This window comes from Podarcis melisellensis, assembly GCF_964234715.1.
Source record: "Podarcis melisellensis genome assembly, chromosome: 7".
In the NCBI taxonomy this organism is placed as follows: Eukaryota; Metazoa; Chordata; class Lepidosauria; order Squamata; family Lacertidae; genus Podarcis; species Podarcis melisellensis.
In genome coordinates, this window is record NC_138539.1 from 43,439,741 (window position 1) to 43,458,385 (window position 18,645).

The window sequence follows — 18,645 nt, forward strand, 5'->3', positions numbered from 1 at the left end:
AGGGAAAGTTATCTGCCGTTCAAATATAACTTCGCGACAACCTGCCATCTGCTCGGCCAGCCGCCCTCGGCTCCCCCAAACCCCACCAGGCCAGGCGCACAGTAATCCGACTCCCCAGAGCGCGCCGGGCGGCTTCCCTCCGCCTCCCTCATCGCTCGCTCTCCAGCAACTCCGGCGCGTCTCTGCCAGGCGCACAAACCCGGGAAGGAATGAGCGACAGGAGCGCATCCGGAGGCTGCTGGGGGTGAGTCGTCAGGGCGCTGCAGCAAGGCGCGGTGGGGTGGGGTGTAGGGCGCCCCAAGGGCTGCTTCACGCCAAATGGCAGGGGAGGCGAGTGTGGAATTAAGGGGGGGTGGCGCAGGTGGGGAAGGCGAAAGAAGGGGGCGCGGGGCCGAAGGTGGCAGAGAGAGACACGCAGAGAGAGAAACGCAAAAAGTTTGGCTACTGTGCACCGCTCCAGACCTTGGAGTCCAATTCGCAGAAAAAAAAACACACACCCAAAAAACCAAAACAAAAACCGCCCAACTTTTAATAGCAATGCCACGGTTGGACGTGGGCTGCAGTTGAGATGCATGAAGACAGCAGCTACACACACATACGCGCACAAAAGGTGGTTTGGGGAGAGCTACCCCAAGAGGGAGAAGGGAAACAAGCCCCGCTTTGTTCCGGCGCGCCAAAAGAGCGAAGCAGGCTTGGGGCTTTCCGTTTGCCAAAAGACAAGAGAGAGGCGAGTTTGAGATTTTCCTGGAACTTTTCGGCGGGTGGGGTGGGCAAACGGATTACGAGGAAGGGATGCGATCTGCAACAGCAACAACAACGCAAAGAGTCTTTGGCCAGGGCTCCGCGAGTGGCAGAAAGCGTAAAGGCGCTGGGAGAGTTGCGGCTGCTGCTGTAGCAGCTGCTGCTTCGCGAGGAGGACGTCCAGCAGGCTGCCCGCTCGCCCCCTTGCCCCTCGGAGGCCAGTGCCTGGGAGGCGGGGCGAAGCAGAGGCCGTCGCGAGAGTCCTCTGCCGCGCCGGCCCCTTCGGCAGCCTCGGCGGAGCTCGCTCCGTCGTTTCTCTCCTCCTCCCCTGCAATCCCACATGTCTCCCACCGGTGGCCTCCTGCGCCCGGATCGGCACCCTCCGCTCGCCTTTGTGAGTTTGGATTCTGGGTCGCTTCTCCCACCTTCTTTGTAGGCTCCTTTGGGATGAGCTCTGGGTTGATCAATATCTGCGACGGTGTTTCGTTTGTTAGTTTGTTTGGTGCTTTTATCTTTGTTTTGGCAGCATGTATATTCCCTCTCCGCCAAACAAGCCGCCGAAGTTTCGTGAGAAAGCCCCACTTGCAAGTCTCCCCTGTTTGCAATATATACAGGGTTTGCTGCGTTCGCGTACGCTCGCGCGCGCTTGGACACATAACTGTCTAAGCCTGAAACGTTAAACCTAGGCGATCGGCGTCCCCGGAAAGGTCAAGGGCAGTCCCCGTCTTTTTCACCTATTTGGAAAGAATCCTAAAAATATACCGTTGCCAGCAGTTTGTGCTTACTCCGCGAGGTGGCGGCTGGGTCAGGGCAGAGAGGGCGGCCAAGGGACCCGCGACTGCAACTCTCAGGTTTGCGTTCCAGAGGACTCCAGGCGCGGGACCCGAAGGTAAAAAGTTGCGCCTTCCAAATTCTTCTCCCACCTCCAATTTCAAACCCTTTTGGACGCCAGCACGGGCTTGACCCTCGGCATTTGCTGAGGTTTCGAAACCCTGAGCGTTTGGCACAAGTAAGGGAGGGGGGAAGGATTCCATTCTCGTGCTTGCAAAGATAATATTTGGCTTGTTCTCTTTCGTCCCTCCCCCTCCTACTGGGTTGCTAAGTGGCGCTCAGGGGGAAAAAGATGCAGGCAGGCACACACGCACTCCAGACTGCTGTGCTCTCAGAACTTGCAACCAGGCACAGTTGCTGCCAGGAATGTCTCTCTCTGTGTGTTCATAGTTAGAATTCTCCTCTTCGAGGAAGCATGAACCTGCAGAGGGTGTCATGTCTGTAAGATTGCAACTGGCAACTTGGAGTGGATCTGGCCTCCACAATGGGAATGGCTTGGAACAGAGGGCCATTAAGGTAGGGAAAGGGAAGGCCTTTCTTAGCCCTCTTCCTTCTGGCTAAACTTTAGGAAAAAACTTTCTGGTGGAAAGAGCTATTGGACTGTGGAACTGACTTCCTCCGAAGGTAGTGGACTCTCATTCATTGGAGGTTTTGAACAGAGGTTGGGTGGCTGTGATTTCTGCATTGCACCAGTTGAACTAGATGACCCTTAGTTTCCTTCCAACCCTTCTATGGTTCCATGACTCCTAGTGCCACTGTTGGGTGCAGGTGTTAGAAACTCAGGTTCAGATCCCTGCTCAGTTGTAAAACTCTGGAGATGATGGAGAATTTGTTGATTTAATTAGTTGAAAGCTTAACTTTTTGTGGGACCTGCTTCCGTTTACTGTCCAGATCAAAAGTTAGTTTATTGTACTGGCCAACTTGTACAGTTAATTTGGCAGGTATCTGAAGTTGTCATGTCATAGCTGGCGTGTGATGGAGAGTGTAGCAGTAATTATATAACAAATATGATGTATGCTGTTTATAAGAAGGTATAAAAGCTATGTAAAACCTGTGGTCATTACAGTACCTTTCACTTATGGGACTGTCCTTTACTGCAGTAAAGTTAATAAAGAAGGGTATCATCTTGCTTAAATATAGGTTGTGTTTTTATTCAACAAATTCCCTACCTGGGGATGAACAGTAATGCTCATGAGTAAATGTCCCAGCAAGATAGAATCCTATACAAGTTTTGCAAAAGTATCTGTAGAGTTCATTGGTTTCCAGTATTTTGAGTATATGACGGCAGTATTAGGATTGCCAACTGTTTAAAAGGCAAAGGGCTCATTTAAAAGTTGTACAGCACACAGAAATTCATGAGGTGAAGCTTTGCCCATCACTTCATCTTTGTACCAGGAAAAGTTTCACCTGCTTGATTTCTGCCTTTCAAGAAGCTCTTAAATGACATGAGGAATTCTGCAAAAGTGAAAGTGATCAACCTTATAAGGTGTTTCCAACTGGTTTTTACATCATGCATCCCACTATATTCTTTTAGTTGGAACTGAGGCCTTTTAGGAAGTTTTGTTATTTCATTCCAAATCAGCAAAAAGTTGCTTTTATAAAATCAAAGCTGAGTTAGTGGAATTCCAACAAAGTGTATAAAATGTATAATTCAGAAAAAAGATGGTATATCAATCTCTGGAATAAATAAACTTTATTTTGTGAAAGCATAATGTAAAATACAGTGGTGGATAGCTTCTATTTTGATAATGTTGGTTTCTCATAGAACCATGCCAACAGCTGGAAAGAGAAACTCAAGTATGTGACATGATTTTCTTACTTTGGCAGCAGGTCATTGGCAGGGTTGAGTCTAGTAGGTCGGGCAGGGGAGGATGAAAGCAGGCAGTGAGAGAAGCCAGGAAGAGCAGAGGCATTAGGCTGAGGAAGCAGAAGAGCCTGTACAGCAGTAATCCTAGTTGCTGCACCATCATACCCTAACTGCAAGTGGAAGTACATAGGGCACAATAGACATCTGTAGGTGGCTTAATTAACTACGTAGCATCAAGCTGGAGTTTCAGGACCTTGGATAGCTCTAATCAGACAACTCGTTTTACCAAGGCCTGGAGCTCAAATGAAACCTGTATCAGCCTTTGGACACCCTATCCTTTCCATGCTCTGCATCATTCTTGAAGAGTAGAGTGCCTTCAAGTGGTAGTTCTCTGGCCTAGAACCCTGTTGCCTATCAGTCATCTCATGTCTTCTGCATTGCCTGGATTGTGGAGCAAGGACTGGGAAGTGTGAAGTCCCTGCTATAAAGGGAATCTGTCTCCACGGGTGCTGTCTTGCTATCTCTGGGGGTTCCAGTTTAGGGAGCTCTTGCTGACTTGGCTCTGGATTGGTTCAAGACTTGTACGGCTTACATTGCTGGCCTTCATGATGTAACTGGTTCCACTTCTGTTTTACAGCTCAGGGTCAGGGCATTCTCCAGCAAAGTCCTGGCCTTATGAATTTACACTATACAGTGGGGGATATTGCTTCCAAACTGTTCAACCCTTTGGCAGTAACAACCTTGGTTGGCTCCTTGAGATTGTACAGAGATTGTGAAGCCAGAGGCCCTGGGTTCATGTATTTAACTTGCCTATTTGACCAACTAATATATCTGATGCGTAGTGCAATCAAGAAAGTACTGCAGCTGTGCTGCACACAGACTCAAATAACAATTTTAAGGTGTCTTTGGATGTTACAGGGAAGAGAGCAGGGAAGGGGAAATGAAAATGACTCATTCTTCCAAAGGTATCCATCCAAAGTGGAGATTGTGCATCTTCTCCCATAGTGATGTGAGGGCATAGTTCAGATAAATGACTGGTTACCATACAATCTCCTGTTGGGAAGATTGTATGGGACAATGGCCAAATCATATAAATGGGGGTGTATATCCCCCTTCTAAAGAGTCTAGGATTGTGGGGGAAGATGTATTTCCTATACTCTGTCCTTGCCCCCCCCACTCAAAAAAGGAGGGAGAAAGCAGTCTGAGCTGTTTCCAGGATTGGGGGTGGGTCACCTTTACTAAACCCCCTTCACTTGAAGGCATAGAAAACAACAATTCTTTCATGCCACTTCTAATTTGGTTGGGCGCTCCATGCAGTTTGACAATGCTGTGCTGTTGGAGAAGTTTCAGGTGTTTACTGGAACCTGGACCTCACCACCTTTGAGAAAATTCTGGGACATGGTGCACACACTACTCCTAAATGCAGTTTGTGGGTAGCAAGTAGGATTCATTCATCACCTCTTACTCAGTGCTTGATAATTCTGGCATAGCAGAGAGCAGGATCAGATCTGAGAAATCCCAGATATCCTCCCATGGTCATAGCCTCAGCCATGTACAGTATGTAAATGTAGGAAATAACAGTGAGAAATAGGGGAGGCATGTGGTAAATGGAAGTGGGAAGTGGGCACCCTTCCTTCACCCCGCTCTTAGCTAGTTATGAATAAATGTTAGCCCCACCTAGTCTGGGACCTTCTGCAGATGATTATGAGTATTTAGAGCCAACCTTGAAGTTACTGGGTCAGCTCCTGATGTTGCTTTGTTTTCCTTTTTCAGTAAGTGCAGACGTCTGTGTAAGTGCGAAGCCATCATGGTGGCATTTAAAGGCATCTGGACTCAGCCTTTCTGGAAAGCTGTTTCTGCAGAATTTTTGGCCATGCTCATTTTTGTCCTCCTCAGCCTTGGCTCTACAATCAACTGGGGTGGAGTCGAAAACCCTCTGCCTGTCGACATGGTCCTCATTTCTCTCTGCTTTGGACTCAGCATTGCAACAATGGTGCAATGCATTGGACACATCAGTGGTGGCCATATTAACCCTGCTGTGACTGTTGCAATGGTCTGCACTCGGAAGATCAGCCTTGCCAAGTCAGTCTTCTATATTGCAGCCCAATGCCTGGGTGCCATCGCAGGGGCGGGAATTCTCTACCTTGTCACCCCCCAGCGTGTGGTGGGCGGCTTAGGAATTACCAAGGTAGGGTAGAGGACTTGGGAGTTCCCTATTCTTATGAAACATAATAAAATGGAACCTGAACCCCACAGCACGTTTCCAATTTAAATTCAGGAAGATACATATTTTTGCTCACTGTTGATTTCCCTACAGATTATAGGTGGGTAGATAATATGTATTAGCTGTGGTCAAGTACTAGGTATGGTGGAACAGTTATCTATCGAGCATTAGAATGATGCAATGTGGAGTCTAACGTATCAGTTATTGTGACTGAGGGAACACAATGCATTAATTAAACTTTAATCAAAGACTACAACTGAATTTTATTTTATTTTTTGGCTGATGAAGCTTCAAACAGCTATTGCTTCAGCCAGTTTGCAAAGCAAACCATCATTCTTGCCAATATAGTTTCAAATTGAATTATATTTACACTGGCACAAATGCTCATTCGCATTAAAATGTATCACTTCTGCTTTATCTTGCTTCCGCCAGGCTCTTTATATTAACCTTATGCATGGAAACATTCACACTTGAGTATAGATTTGTCAGAAGACCAGCATGGATATAAACTGAAAGACTAATACCATGTAAATGTGCTTTAATGTCCTTATTTATATGAACAAAGGAGAAATATGTGGCCAAGGTTAAACAATCTGCAAGAAGATGTTTTGAGAGTGTGCCTTCACATTTGGAATGGCTTCTCGTGTGATTCACACTGCTATCTTTTAATAAAAAGGGTGATCTCTTGATAGTCATCCTGTGGTGGAGACTGAAATGGAACCCATTTCCATGAAAGAGTTTAGCATATGCTTGGCAAACGGTTTTTCAAAAATCTTGATAGGCAGGCTGCCAAGGGCTTCATGAATCCATTCATAAGAACAGATTCCATGTAGCTCTCCATAATTAAGTGAATGCTACAAATCTATTTCATGAGAGCAGGGTTGGTGGGGAGGCAGCTTGTGTAAGCTTTTAGTGAAGAGTAGGTAGCATTTATTCTTTAACTCAAAATAACAGCACAATTTTATGTAAATGCCTTCGATTTATCCTACTGACAGCCTTTTCTTTACACCCAGCAATTGTTCTCTAATAGATATTTTCTTTTTTAAAAACTTTTAGAAATGATTTAATACCAGGTACATAGCAGCCAGGTGTGAAATGCAATTTTAAGATGAAAACATGGGAGTGTCGAAATCTATGTCATTATTATAGTGACTGATAATGCCATATATTTAAGATGACACACTTCTTTATAATAGACTGTGCCTTAAATTCTGGTTTCATTCTTCACTAATAAAGAATCCCATCAGTTAGCCTCACTGAAGGAAATTAAAATGCACTTGGGCTGCATGCTGCCTACTTTTAATTGAAACTGAAATTAATTGAGTTAGAGCTAATTAATGGATTTATAATAGAACACTAAACTACAGTCCTCCTAAGGAAAAAAGAAGCCTTTCATTTCTTAAGTATATCATGTGAACATCTAATGGAAAAGCCAGCGCTCTGTCCTTATTTGCTCTATATGCATATAGCAGACTGCATCTTGTGCTATGCCAAATCTTGTATGAATGAACTTTATTACGGTCATAGACCAGGATTAAGAAAAGCATATACAGTGGTACCTCGCAAGACGACATTAATTCGTTCTGTGAGTTTTTTCGTCTTGCGAATTTTTCGTCTTGCGAAGCACCTCTTCAAGCAATGCACCCTGGGTATTAACGGTTTTAAGAAAAAGGAAACAAACTTGCAAGACGTTTTCATCTTGCGAAGCAACTCAAAAAACAAAAAACTCTTTCGTCTTGCGAGTTTTTCGTCTTATGAGGCATTCGTCTTTCGACGTACCACTGTAGATAAAATAGCAGTTGGGATTTTTGACCGATAATTGTTAGGGCAAATGAGGGCAAGGAAACAGGGATAAAACATCCAAATAAAATACAAGATTAAACACAGATAATGGGTGGATAAAAAACTAATAATTAAAACAGATAAGAGCTAAAAACCAACAAAGACACGCAGTTAAAACAACTGTAAGAGCATAAGAACTAAAAAACTCGCAGATAAAACAACTATAAGAGGCTGCAGAGTAGAAGCCTCTTAAATAGAGGACACTCACAATGTTAAAAACTGCTGTGCAAATATGGTTAAAACAGACAATTAAAACAATATACAACACTAAATTTAGAAACAATGTACAGCAATAAACTGTCCCAGGGAGTTGACTCAGAATCAGTCCCCACTGGCATACCTCCCTGCCAGGCCTTGCAGCCTATTCTCAAGGCCCCATTGCTATAGCAACCTCCCAGACCTTCCTCTGCTACAATGGCGCCCTTCTTGCTTCTCCCATCACTGCTGGTCTCTGCAGCAGTGGTAGTAGACCTGGGCAGTCACTGTGGCAACAGGGCCTGGTGGTGATGGGCACTCCTTCACAAGAACCTTCCCTGACAGGAAGAAGCTTGTAAAGGAACTCTGCCACCCTGTGGGACTGAATCCTCTGCTCAGGACCGAGGATTGTGGAGGACTATGTGGGGTGCTGCTTTGCAAGCCCTTTCCCAACTTGACCTAGGCCCAAATCCCCCCCAAATCAGCCCAATTAGTCTCAGGATTAGACCAATTTGGTCCAGAGCCCTGTCCACCACCACATGGTCTACCCTTTAAGGAAGGACCAGAGCCATCAATAAGCACTGCCTCCCAGCACTATCATCAGTCAGTGGCACAAGCCTGTTATTTCAATGACTTTAAATTAATCCATTATTATCATCAACAACAACATTATTTATTCGATTTCTTACCTTATCTTCACCAGGGCAGCTTACAGCAATGTAGAAATACAACAGTAAAATTAGTCAAAACAATCTTCTCCCTCCTTTCCCTTTTCTTAACTTCACTACAGACACATCCAATTTGAAACGGCTTTAATTAGTAGAGAGGAAATTATATTTTCCTGATGTAAGAAAAGTAGTTTACACTTTTTCTGTGCTTCCTGAAACTCCAGTGTGTTTCCTTTATTTCTAGGTACATGATGACCTTTCTGCTGGCCATGGACTAGTGGTGGAGCTGATAATTACATTCCAGCTGGTCCTTACTATTTTTGCCAGCTGTGATTCTAAGCGAAGTGATGTCACGGGTTCAGTGGCACTGGCAATTGGACTTTCCGTTGCGATCGGACACCTGTTTGCTGTAAGTTGCCGGCCTCTTCCATGAGCTGTGCTAGGTAGCTAACAGTAAAGTGTATGTCATTACAATGCTTTATGAATCTTACTCCAAAACCCACTGTTGGCTCAAGTAAATTTGATGTGATGCCTGTATATCCCCAAGTACCTTTTGACTAACTTGCTCCAAAATATTGACTCCCTGCTTTGAAATGATATTATTGTATACAGTGGCGTAGCGTGGGGGGTGCAGAGGGGCCGGCTGCACCGGGCGCAACATCTGGGGGTTAGGGTTAGGGGGCGCAAATCCACGGGTTGGGGGGCGCAAATCCACGGGTTAGGGGCACAAATTACTTGCCTTGCCCCGGGTGCTGACAACCCACGCTACGCCACTGATTGTATATGTGAAATAGGAATAATCCTCGTTTGTCTCACAGGAGACACCGATAAGGTGTGGTAGAAATATTCCTGAAGGAAACATATAAAGTCAGCGTACCTAGACATCTTGTTGGGACCCTTTCAGATTGGTGCTTTATTGTGGATGCATTCTGTGACATGTTTGTAACATTATAATAGTGGTGGATTTATTAAATAGTAAAGAATCAAATAACAGTGTGTACATATAGGTGTTTGGTAGGCATAATTGTGTGACATCCACACTGTACACATTTGCTCAACATTTTGAAAAGTGTTATATAAATCTAGGCCCACCGGCACATTTTGCTTTTTGAGTGCGTGCCATGCGTACTCCTCCAGTCACTTCTACCAACCCCAGATTACCCTCCCCCACTATGCTGAGAGAAAGAGGGCAAGGATGCACACACATACTTCTCTTTTCCAAGAGGATCTGGGTAAAAGTCAGATCCGGCAGAATTAACCTGAGCTTTGAAAAGCACATAGAGATGAAGAAGAAAGTTGGAAAGAGTATTCATATTCTATGAAGTATGAGTAGTCCAGAGGGATGCTCACAGTCCTGGAAAGAATTTCCTAGCAGTCCTGTATCCTGGTTTCCATTGCTGTCTCTGGCTCATCGCTTCTGGACTGGCATGAATCTTGAGGATAGACTTCATCAACTGGAGGTCCATGGGCTAGAACTGGCCCACTGAGAAATGTTTCCTATCCCCATTGGCTGCCAACCAGGTGGGGGAAAGAATGCAGAGAAAGTGGCATTAGTGACTTGGGCAATAGATCTAGAGCAATGCCAGTCATAAGCTGGTTCCATCACAAGATCATTAAAACATGTGGATGTCTGATGGTTGTATAATGATGATTAACAGTCTTCCTTTTAAATATCTTGCAGATTAACTACACAGGCGCCAGTATGAACCCTGCTAGGTCATTTGGACCTGCAGTTATCATGGGGAAATGGGAAAACCACTGGGTAAGTGAATATACCTGGATACTTTTCATTCATTCACTCATGCATGATTTAGCAATGGCCACCAACCTGCTGGTTTAGGATTAGACCAAATTGTGGAGGACAAGGCTCATCTATGGCTTCCTCCACCATCAATAGCAGTGTTATTACCATCATGTATTATATTTATTTCAAAAAAATTATATACTACTTGATTGTAAAAAAAAAACAACCCACATGTTCCAAGATGAGTCAAAGTGAGACATTACCTATATTAAGTTTGATTCTGTATTGAAACAGAATCAATCCAATCTATAAGAACTTGTACTTAAACAGGATGCTCCTACAAATGTCAGTTGTCTCCTGTAACTAACTGATCTAATTAGATAGATTTCAGAAGGTTCTGCTGGAATGCCATCGTAGAACCTTAGCTGTGTCTTCATGAATGTATGTTTCTAGGCTTGCTTTGAATTGCTCACCAGATTTCCTTTCTTAGTGTTAGAAAACTGCTGCGATATGCTGGCAACATAAGTGACAGCTGAAATAAATTAAAAAATTGTCCAGTAGCACCTTAGAGCCCAACTAAGTTTATTCTGGGTATAAGCTTTCATTGTGCATGCTTATACCCAGAACAAACTTAGTTGGTCTCTAAGGTGCTACTGGACAATATTTTAATTTATTTCAACTGCATCAGACCAACACGGCTACCTACCTGAATCTAAGTACCAGTTGTTTGACTTCAGGTGTTTGTATTGTTGTGAGTTTGGGGTGTGGGTAGGCTGTATGCCTGAGTCACTTCCAACAAGGATCCACTTTCTTGAATAGCCAGACAAGTTTCTTGGTAATCATCCACTAAGTATGAGTTGTTAAGATAACAAAGGAAGTGGCTCCATGGCAGAGAGTAGAGGATGGGGCCTCACTGCCTCAACTGTTAGTTAGTTAGAAAGACAAAGGCCTGAGGCATGTGAGCTTGAAGCTTGAAGTAGGAAGAAGTTGGCTGGGAAGCCTGAGAGACAGAGTCATGCCAGATTTCTGCTGTAATCCAAGGCTGTGATTATTGGGAGAAGAAAGACCCAGTCGGGTGTTAATGCTGTGAACCCCTCCATCATAGGCTAAGGTTGTATATATGTGTAAATAAACTGTATATCCTAAAGACACCACAGTCTCCGCTGTCCCTCATTCCAAGGAAACCAAACCCTGGGTAAGTGCCTAGAACTGCTGGAATCTCACACCACTCAGTGGTTGGGGTGGCGTGCAACAGTGTGTTGTATTGATTTAGTTTCATCCAAAGCTATTTTATGCTGATTGATTCATGAACAAAGGCATTGCTGATACAAATGACAAAGCACCATCCAATTAGAATTCAAGAGAATACTAGCTATTCTTCAGTCAGCCTAATTAAGGTTCTTGGCTGTGAGTTTATCATTCTGTGTCTGTATGTGCTTCTATGCCTATAAAAGACACAGCATTCCAGGTATTTATAAAACATCTGTTCATGTGGCTTGGCTGAACACATGTGTTCACATACTGTGCCAGCAAAGCCTCTGATGTGCCATTGACACATCCAAGCCCTGCTAAACTGAGTAGGTTGTTAAGATTTCCTGCAGCACCAAGTTAGGGAAGCACCAACTATGCTAACCTTGGTAACATCCAACTTCCTTATTGGACTCTTGACATTTCTTTGAAACGTGACTCCCAATCCATGCTTTAATGTATGTTTCTTTCTCCCTGTTTTGTACAGATATATTGGGTGGGACCAATTATAGGAGCAGTTCTTGCAGGCGCCCTTTATGAATATGTCTACTGTCCTGATGCTGAATTCAAACAGCGGCTCAAAGAAGCGTTTACTAAAACGAGCCAGCAGTCCAAAGGGAAATACATAGAAGTTGAAGACACCAGGAGCCAGGTGGAGACTGATGATTTGCTTCTGAAGCCTGGAATGGTCCACGTCATTGACCTTGAGAGGGGTGATGATAAGAAGGGTAGAGACCCAACCAATGAGGTGCTATCATCTGTATGACTAGCAAGGAGCACTGAAAGCAGGGAACAGTCTACTAGCAGGCCCACAGATAGCCTTCCACCCATAAAAGAGACAGATTTGTTGTAAATTAGCCACCTGCGACATCATAAAATTGTAGGAAAATGGCAGCAGTGAATCAGACCAGACTCCCATTCTGTTGACATGGTAGCAGCTAACTATGTTGAGGGATCCTCATAGATTATTCCAAATTCATAAATGTCCTTTTGGCAATAGCCATAAGGGAATCCTTTTATTCCCTCTCTGCTTTCTGAGTGAATTTTGAAAGAGGCATTGGTTTTAACGCAAGCAGTTATGAGCAGGAAATAGCAATCTTTGTCAATCAGATTGACAGATGAAACTTATCAAAAGATGCCTATAGACACAGAAAGAAGTGTCTATCAGATTGTTCTTCTGACACTTAATTGGCTGTTGTCAATCCTGATTAGAATTTTAATGACAAAGTCTATGGCAGGTTCAGTGAAAGCAGAGCCAACATGCAGGATACAACAAATGCTTGCAAAAGCCTCATTCCTCCCTTTCTTCTAGTCCTCCTGTTATTTTTAATCCTTCCATGCTACATTTGGGGAGAAGACATTTAAACAAAACAGAACAAAAAAACAAGAATTGCCATTTGCTATTTTATATCTACTACATATTCATACATTTTATACTTCCACAAAAAAGGAAGTCCTCTCCTTTTGACTCATAATCTTTAAAATGTCCCCCACATTGAGTTGTCCTTCCACAAAAACGTTCTCATGACATACTATTGCCGGAACTGTTAAAGACATACAATGAACAAAATAAGTCTGTATTATATGCCGTCTTATAATGTGTGCATTCCAGCCAAAGTTAAGCCCTGTGATTTCCAGATACTTTTACCAGGAGACATTTATACACAGCTTAACTTTCCCAGTGACATCAGTGGGACTTAACAGTGGTTAACTTTGGGTGGATCATGTCAAATAAAAATACGCAGGTATCAAAAAGAAGTTGAAGGCTGTTCTGTTTTCAGTGCACTTATTCAAACAAATAAAATGTTACTGTGCCAATTTTATATAACTGAAATGTTAAAATTGTGTAACTATTTTGCTCACAATGTGATTTTTTTTTAAAAAAAAAAAAGCATAACAAGTAGGCTTTTCATAATTATTTAAAATACTGCTGGGAAATGCTTTGGTGACTGATGCTTTGCTTTGAATACTCTGTCGCTAAAAAGATTTGTTTTAGAGCTGCGTCAAACACAATGCATTTCCTATATAAAAAGCTCTACATCCAGGCAAACTGCATGTAGATTTCCACGTGTGACAGTCGCAGACATGTCTGTTCCACTGCTTGCACTCAGTGTACATAGGCCAGAAAGCCATTGTCAACAGAGATGTGTGCAATTGTTGCATGATCTCCATGCAGTTATAATATCAATGAAACAGTTAAATAGCAACTGTGAATTTTCAGTGCATCAAGAAGCCAGAGCATGGAATAGCTTACAACTTTGTGTGATGTTGTGCTGCTGAACGGTGAGTTTGCCTTTTATAAACTTCAAATGCTTTTGGTCAAAAAGGAGTAACGTTTACACTTTTTCTGAATGTAGCCAGAACTGAAATTTGCTATAGCTGAGGTTCTTTGTATGGAACTCATCCATTCCTATTAAGGTTTTTGGTGGTGAAATGTGGTGAATGTACAGAACCACCCTGAGAACACCTGGTCTTGTAGAAAAAGAATACTATACTAAGGGTGAATATTTCTAAGTAGAGAGAAGTACATAGATAATATTATGCACAAGAAACACGACGTGATAAAAGAAATATACACTTCTTCCTCCATAGAAGAAGCAACACCCATCTAACAAAATTGCCCAGTGTGAAGCACAAAAAAGGAAAGAACTGAGCGTATAGCAAAGCCAAAACAAAGAAATCCAACTAGGGCTGTGATCCTAAGCAAACCAAGTTACTTCCTAAGGAGTAAGCCTTGTTGGGTTTAGTGGAACTTCTGAGTAAAAAGACATCAATTTGTGCAGTAAAATTCACCAGGTCTGCCAAAGGGAGACCATATGAAGAAAGATACTAATGCCCTGATGAGCGCTGCTGCACTCAGATCCCTCTTGATGGCTTCCCATAGGCAGCTAAACAGTCTGGTGAGAGCAGGATGCTGGACCACATGGGTCATTGGCCTGATCCAGCAGACTCTTCTTTTGTTCTTAGAAAATGAACTACTGTGTATTTTGTAAGCATTGCAAGCCATTTGGTGGTCATAAGGTAGTGTACAATTACGTTTATACCTGAATAGATGCGGCAATGAATCATTACCCCAATCAAGATGTCCATGTGTGTCCCAATGCACACCTAGAGCTGTTCCATTCATCTGTGGTGCAGCACCTCAGCAAACAGAAAGAGATGTGCACGGAACTCTCAATGAAAATGTCTAGGGAAGTTCTGTGGACAACATCAGAGCTCATTACTCAAGAGCAAATTACTGGTTCAAGATCAAGTGTCATGTGATTTTGACGTAGAACGCTTTTCCTTATCTTCTTCAAGAGAGAGATCAAAACAATACCTTTTTAGTCACCATTTCCAGGTGGAATCTCTGTAATTTCAAAGTTTACAATAACTCTCTTGCCAATGCTCAATATGTGAACCCTCGGTGTCTTTCACAACCTTAAAAGTCAGAAAGATTCCTCAGCCAATGTAATATAGAATCCTGGAAGTAGATACAGAATTTTCATTTCACTAGTGATGTGAACTTCACAAGTGTCCTTGGTTGCATTTCTCAACATGTTTTGCACTGGTGTAACAGTTACTCTTTGGTTATACACTGAAGCTCCACTTCATAAATACATGACTGTACTTTCCCTCCTAAGCCTTTTGCTTTAACTTTGTATTTTGGTAATGTTTCATCAATGCATGTTTATAATTTACATTTTGTTAACTCACTGACTGTGATAGGTTTATTTCAGTGGCTTATTAAGATGTCTTACAAACTGATGTAACATGTCTTATATTTGAGATAGTGTTGTTGCCATGTTGTTCATAGCAAGCACTAGATGCAAAGCAAATCATTTAGAGACTGCTACAGCTTCACATACCCTCATCAACAGAAAGACCTGATAGTTTATCCCACTTTGTGTACCATACCAGGCCAGCATGAAGTCATAGAAATTATTCTGAAAGAGATGCTTTATACTCACAGCTGCCTTTCTCCTAGCTTTTCTGCCTTAAAATAAAAAATCCTCCAAATAATTTGAAATTTGGATGCTGAAAGTACCCTAAGGACTTTGCTGTGTGGGGGGGAAAGAATAGATTGTGTATAGTTGTACACACACTTTCTAGTGTGGTACTGGCAGAAATGGCAGCATGAACATCACCTTTGTAATGTTCTTGTTTTTATTTTTTGCCGTTCATATACAGCAATTCCCTACAAAGTTAATTGCCATAATCATTTGCATATGTTTCAATTGAAATGTTTGGTACAAAAGGCAGCAATATTACTTGGAATGTTATCTGTTTGGAGTAAGCATGCCAATTTCCTTTGCTAGTTTTGGGAGCATGTGGATTAAGTAGGGGGAACATTGTCTTCTGCTTCTCACTCGTGTCCCTCCGCAACTGGAGGGTCAAAAGAATCTTCATCCTGAATGTGGAAAGCTGTAATAAATAAAATGCGATGTCACAAAATATTTCATTCTGAAATCTCAGATGCATATCCAGAATCCAATTTATAAAAGCCTATTAAGAGCTGCACGAAGGATAATCTATCACTTGTAGGACCAATGATAAGGGCTAAACTAGTAAACATACTAAACATATGGCCATTAAAAAAAATTATTACAAGTTCATTCAACCTTATCAGAACTGATGTGATAATAGTATTATAAATCAAAATGTGTAACATTTGGAATAATCTACTTAAGATGTCCTACTGTCAACAATAGAGTTTTATCTTGTTCCTCTTCTCTTCTGCTGTATTCTTTATGGTTATGTCTTGTAAATAAACTATTGTCTGTTTTGATTCATCCCTGCATTTTCTTCTTGAAATGCATTTAAAATGTTATAAAGAGATCAGATATGAACGCTGACAATTAGGTGTCATGATGAATAAATGTCATTTTGATAAGGAATGAATAGTTGCAGGTTGTGGGTTGGAATAATATTCCAAAGGGGTTCGTGACAGAAACTTTAGGCTCTTTAAGGCAGGGATGGGTGAACCTCAGGCCTGGGGATTGTGTGTTGCCTTCCTGGCTGGAATGTGCCCTTGGACTCTGATAATGCCCCTTGATTGTCTAGAGAGGATACATAGGGTTGTGTGGGTATGTGTAGAAACTGACCTGCTGTACAAAGGTAAAATTTACATTTTCCAATGAGTGAAGTCAGACCTCTGATTGCCAAGTGAGTTGTTTGGACACTAGGGGAGGGATAGTCCCTCTGGAGCCCTCTCCGCCATTGTTTGTTCCCACCATGCACTCAGCTCTACCTGTGGCTCCTAGAAGCAGTCAGCATGTAACAGCAGCCACACCCCGGGAAATAGCTTCGACTGGCTGGCTAAACCAGGTAAGGGTAGCTGATGGGTCTCATCCCTTTGGTGATAGTCAGTATAGTCCAAAATATCTGGATTGCACCAGATAGATGAATGTTGAATTAAGGTATCCTAGGAAAACCACTCTTCTCTGTCATAAACTTGCTACCTACCATTTTACTGAGATGACCCTGCATTATTGTATTTTGAGTGCACAGTTTCTTCCATGTCATCTCAGGGATCATCTCAAGTCTGCTTTCGATACTATCCTTCCTATTGCAGTTGTCCACAAGGAAGGTTATCCACTCTCCAAATATTTATTTGCCTTTTCATTGTGCCTTCTCAGTGGTCTTCGATCTGTTGCACAGCTAAGCTCAGTTAATACCTCAGAGAAATCAGTGGGATTTGTAGGTCCTTAATTCTACTGTGTTACAACCTGCATCTCTTGGGGGAACATGAATTTATCGAATGTTTAAATATTGTACCATTGTTGTACATATAAGGCATGTGCCCCCTTTTCTCTTTATGCTTCAGTGAAGTCCAGCTATTCTGTGCATGTTATGTGAACTGCTATTTGTCAAAAGGGTCACTTTTGTTAATCTGTGGAGGTGAGGCTTACTCAAGGTTCATTTGGTTTTCTCAAAAATCCTTTGTTAATTCAGATCATAAGTCTACTCTGCTCTATCCAGGATTTGCATCATTTCCAGTCTTGTGACCTTGGAGATGCTTAACTGAGGACTCTCTGTATTTGGATGAGAAAGTGCTCATCTGAGTGGTGAATTAGATGTTACAGCAACAACATCAGGTCATGCCTTATTCCAAGAAATCAAATTGAGGGTGTATGTGTATGCTGTTCATGCCCCTGTTTTTAAAGGTTAAGATACAATGATTGTGATCATTATAATACTGGGTCCCTGGGCAGGTTTCAGCAATTTAAAAATGCAATATTAAAACCGTTTAAAACAAATTATAGGCAACCCCTTATTTGCATGGGGCTTGCATTCCAAGTTATTGTGCTCTTGCATGAAATTGTGTGCCATTGTAACACCCCATTCCATCCTGTTTCCTTCCTGCTCTGCCCTGTTCCCGCCCCACCCATTTAATGACATATTTTATTACGTTTCTGGGTTTGGCACTGTGTGTGTGTGTGCGCGCGTGTGTGTGTGCACATATCAATCACTCCTAAAATGGAGGGTTACCTGTATCTCTGAGATGTCAAAATCCCACATAAAGAGGTGTGTCTTCAACATATGGTGGAAACTGCACAGTGAAATTGCCAGACACACTTCTGTTGGAAGGGAATTCCACAATTTAGGGGTTGCCACAGAAAATGTCCTCTCCCAGGCTGCCACTCCCTGAACCTCTGAGGGTGGTGGAATTACCAAGGGGGCCCCCCTCTGTTGGTCTTAACACCTGAGAGTCGGCCTGTAGGAAAGGAAGTTGTTTTTCAGATAGTCGGGGCCTAAGTCATTTAGGGCTTAAACAGAAACAAACTGGCATTCAATACAACTAGTTTAAAACAGGAGTTATATGAGTTGTAAATGAAACCCCAGCCAGTAATCTGGCTGCTGCATTTGGGACCAGTTGAAGTTTCCAAGTCCTCTCTGAGGGCAGTATATAGTGCATTGGAGTAATCCAGTCTGGAAGAACTTGGAATATGTAACACAACTTTCTTTTCAGAATTCAGCTTCACTTTAATAACCCACATCCCTCCCACCACTGCCTCCAAACACCAGTTTAGCACCAGCCCTTGATCTAAAAATGGAGGCATGTTTCCTGGGCACCAAACAGCACCCTATCCTGAGACTGGAAAAAAATGGTTCTTCTTATATATTCCTTGGCAAGTTGTTTATTTTGTGCAAGTAAATTCTAGCTAGCATAAAATCCTAACAGCATCAATGACAAGGAAACACATTTTTCATATATGTCAACGGGGCATAGCCATCATTCCCTGCAGAAGCTGGCCTTGAACTTGGATGGAATCATCTGTTCCCAAAGGGTGAACCTTTCGTATGGAGAAAAGACAGGAAAACACTAAGTTGCTACAAGAAACAAGAAACTTCTCTTGGCAAC

General features: G+C 42.6%; 1 protein-coding gene across 2 annotated transcripts; it reads left to right on the forward strand.

Moving 5' to 3' along the window:
* The first annotated feature begins 120 nt into the window (after positions 1-120).
* On the forward strand, positions 121-16,072 carry AQP4 (aquaporin 4). 2 transcript variants are annotated; one of them, XM_081918566.1, is made up of 5 exons: positions 121-244; positions 5,153-5,567; positions 8,553-8,717; positions 9,990-10,070; positions 11,788-16,072. In XM_081918566.1, the coding sequence occupies exons 1-5, from the start codon at positions 210-212 to the stop codon at positions 12,064-12,066; spliced, it is 975 nt and encodes a 324-aa protein (XP_081774692.1). In that variant the 5' UTR covers positions 121-209; the 3' UTR covers positions 12,067-16,072. The 2 variants fall into 2 exon arrangements, with proteins under 2 accessions (XP_081774692.1, XP_081774691.1); XM_081918565.1 differs by lacking the exon at positions 121-244 and adding an exon at positions 553-727.
* Positions 16,073-18,645: the final 2,573 nt, after the last annotated feature.

Bases quoted from the DNA above. Each gene is read 5' to 3' on its own strand.
- AQP4 (XM_081918565.1), top strand. From the start codon at position 573: ATGAAGACAGCAGCTACACACACATACGCGCACAAAAGGTGGTTTGGG. The intron at 5,568-8,552 runs GTAGGGTAGAGG...CTTTATTTCTAG, and splicing joins GCGGCTTAGGAATTACCAAG to GTACATGATGACCTTTCTGC. The intron at 8,718-9,989 runs GTAAGTTGCCGG...AATATCTTGCAG, and splicing joins CGATCGGACACCTGTTTGCT to ATTAACTACACAGGCGCCAG.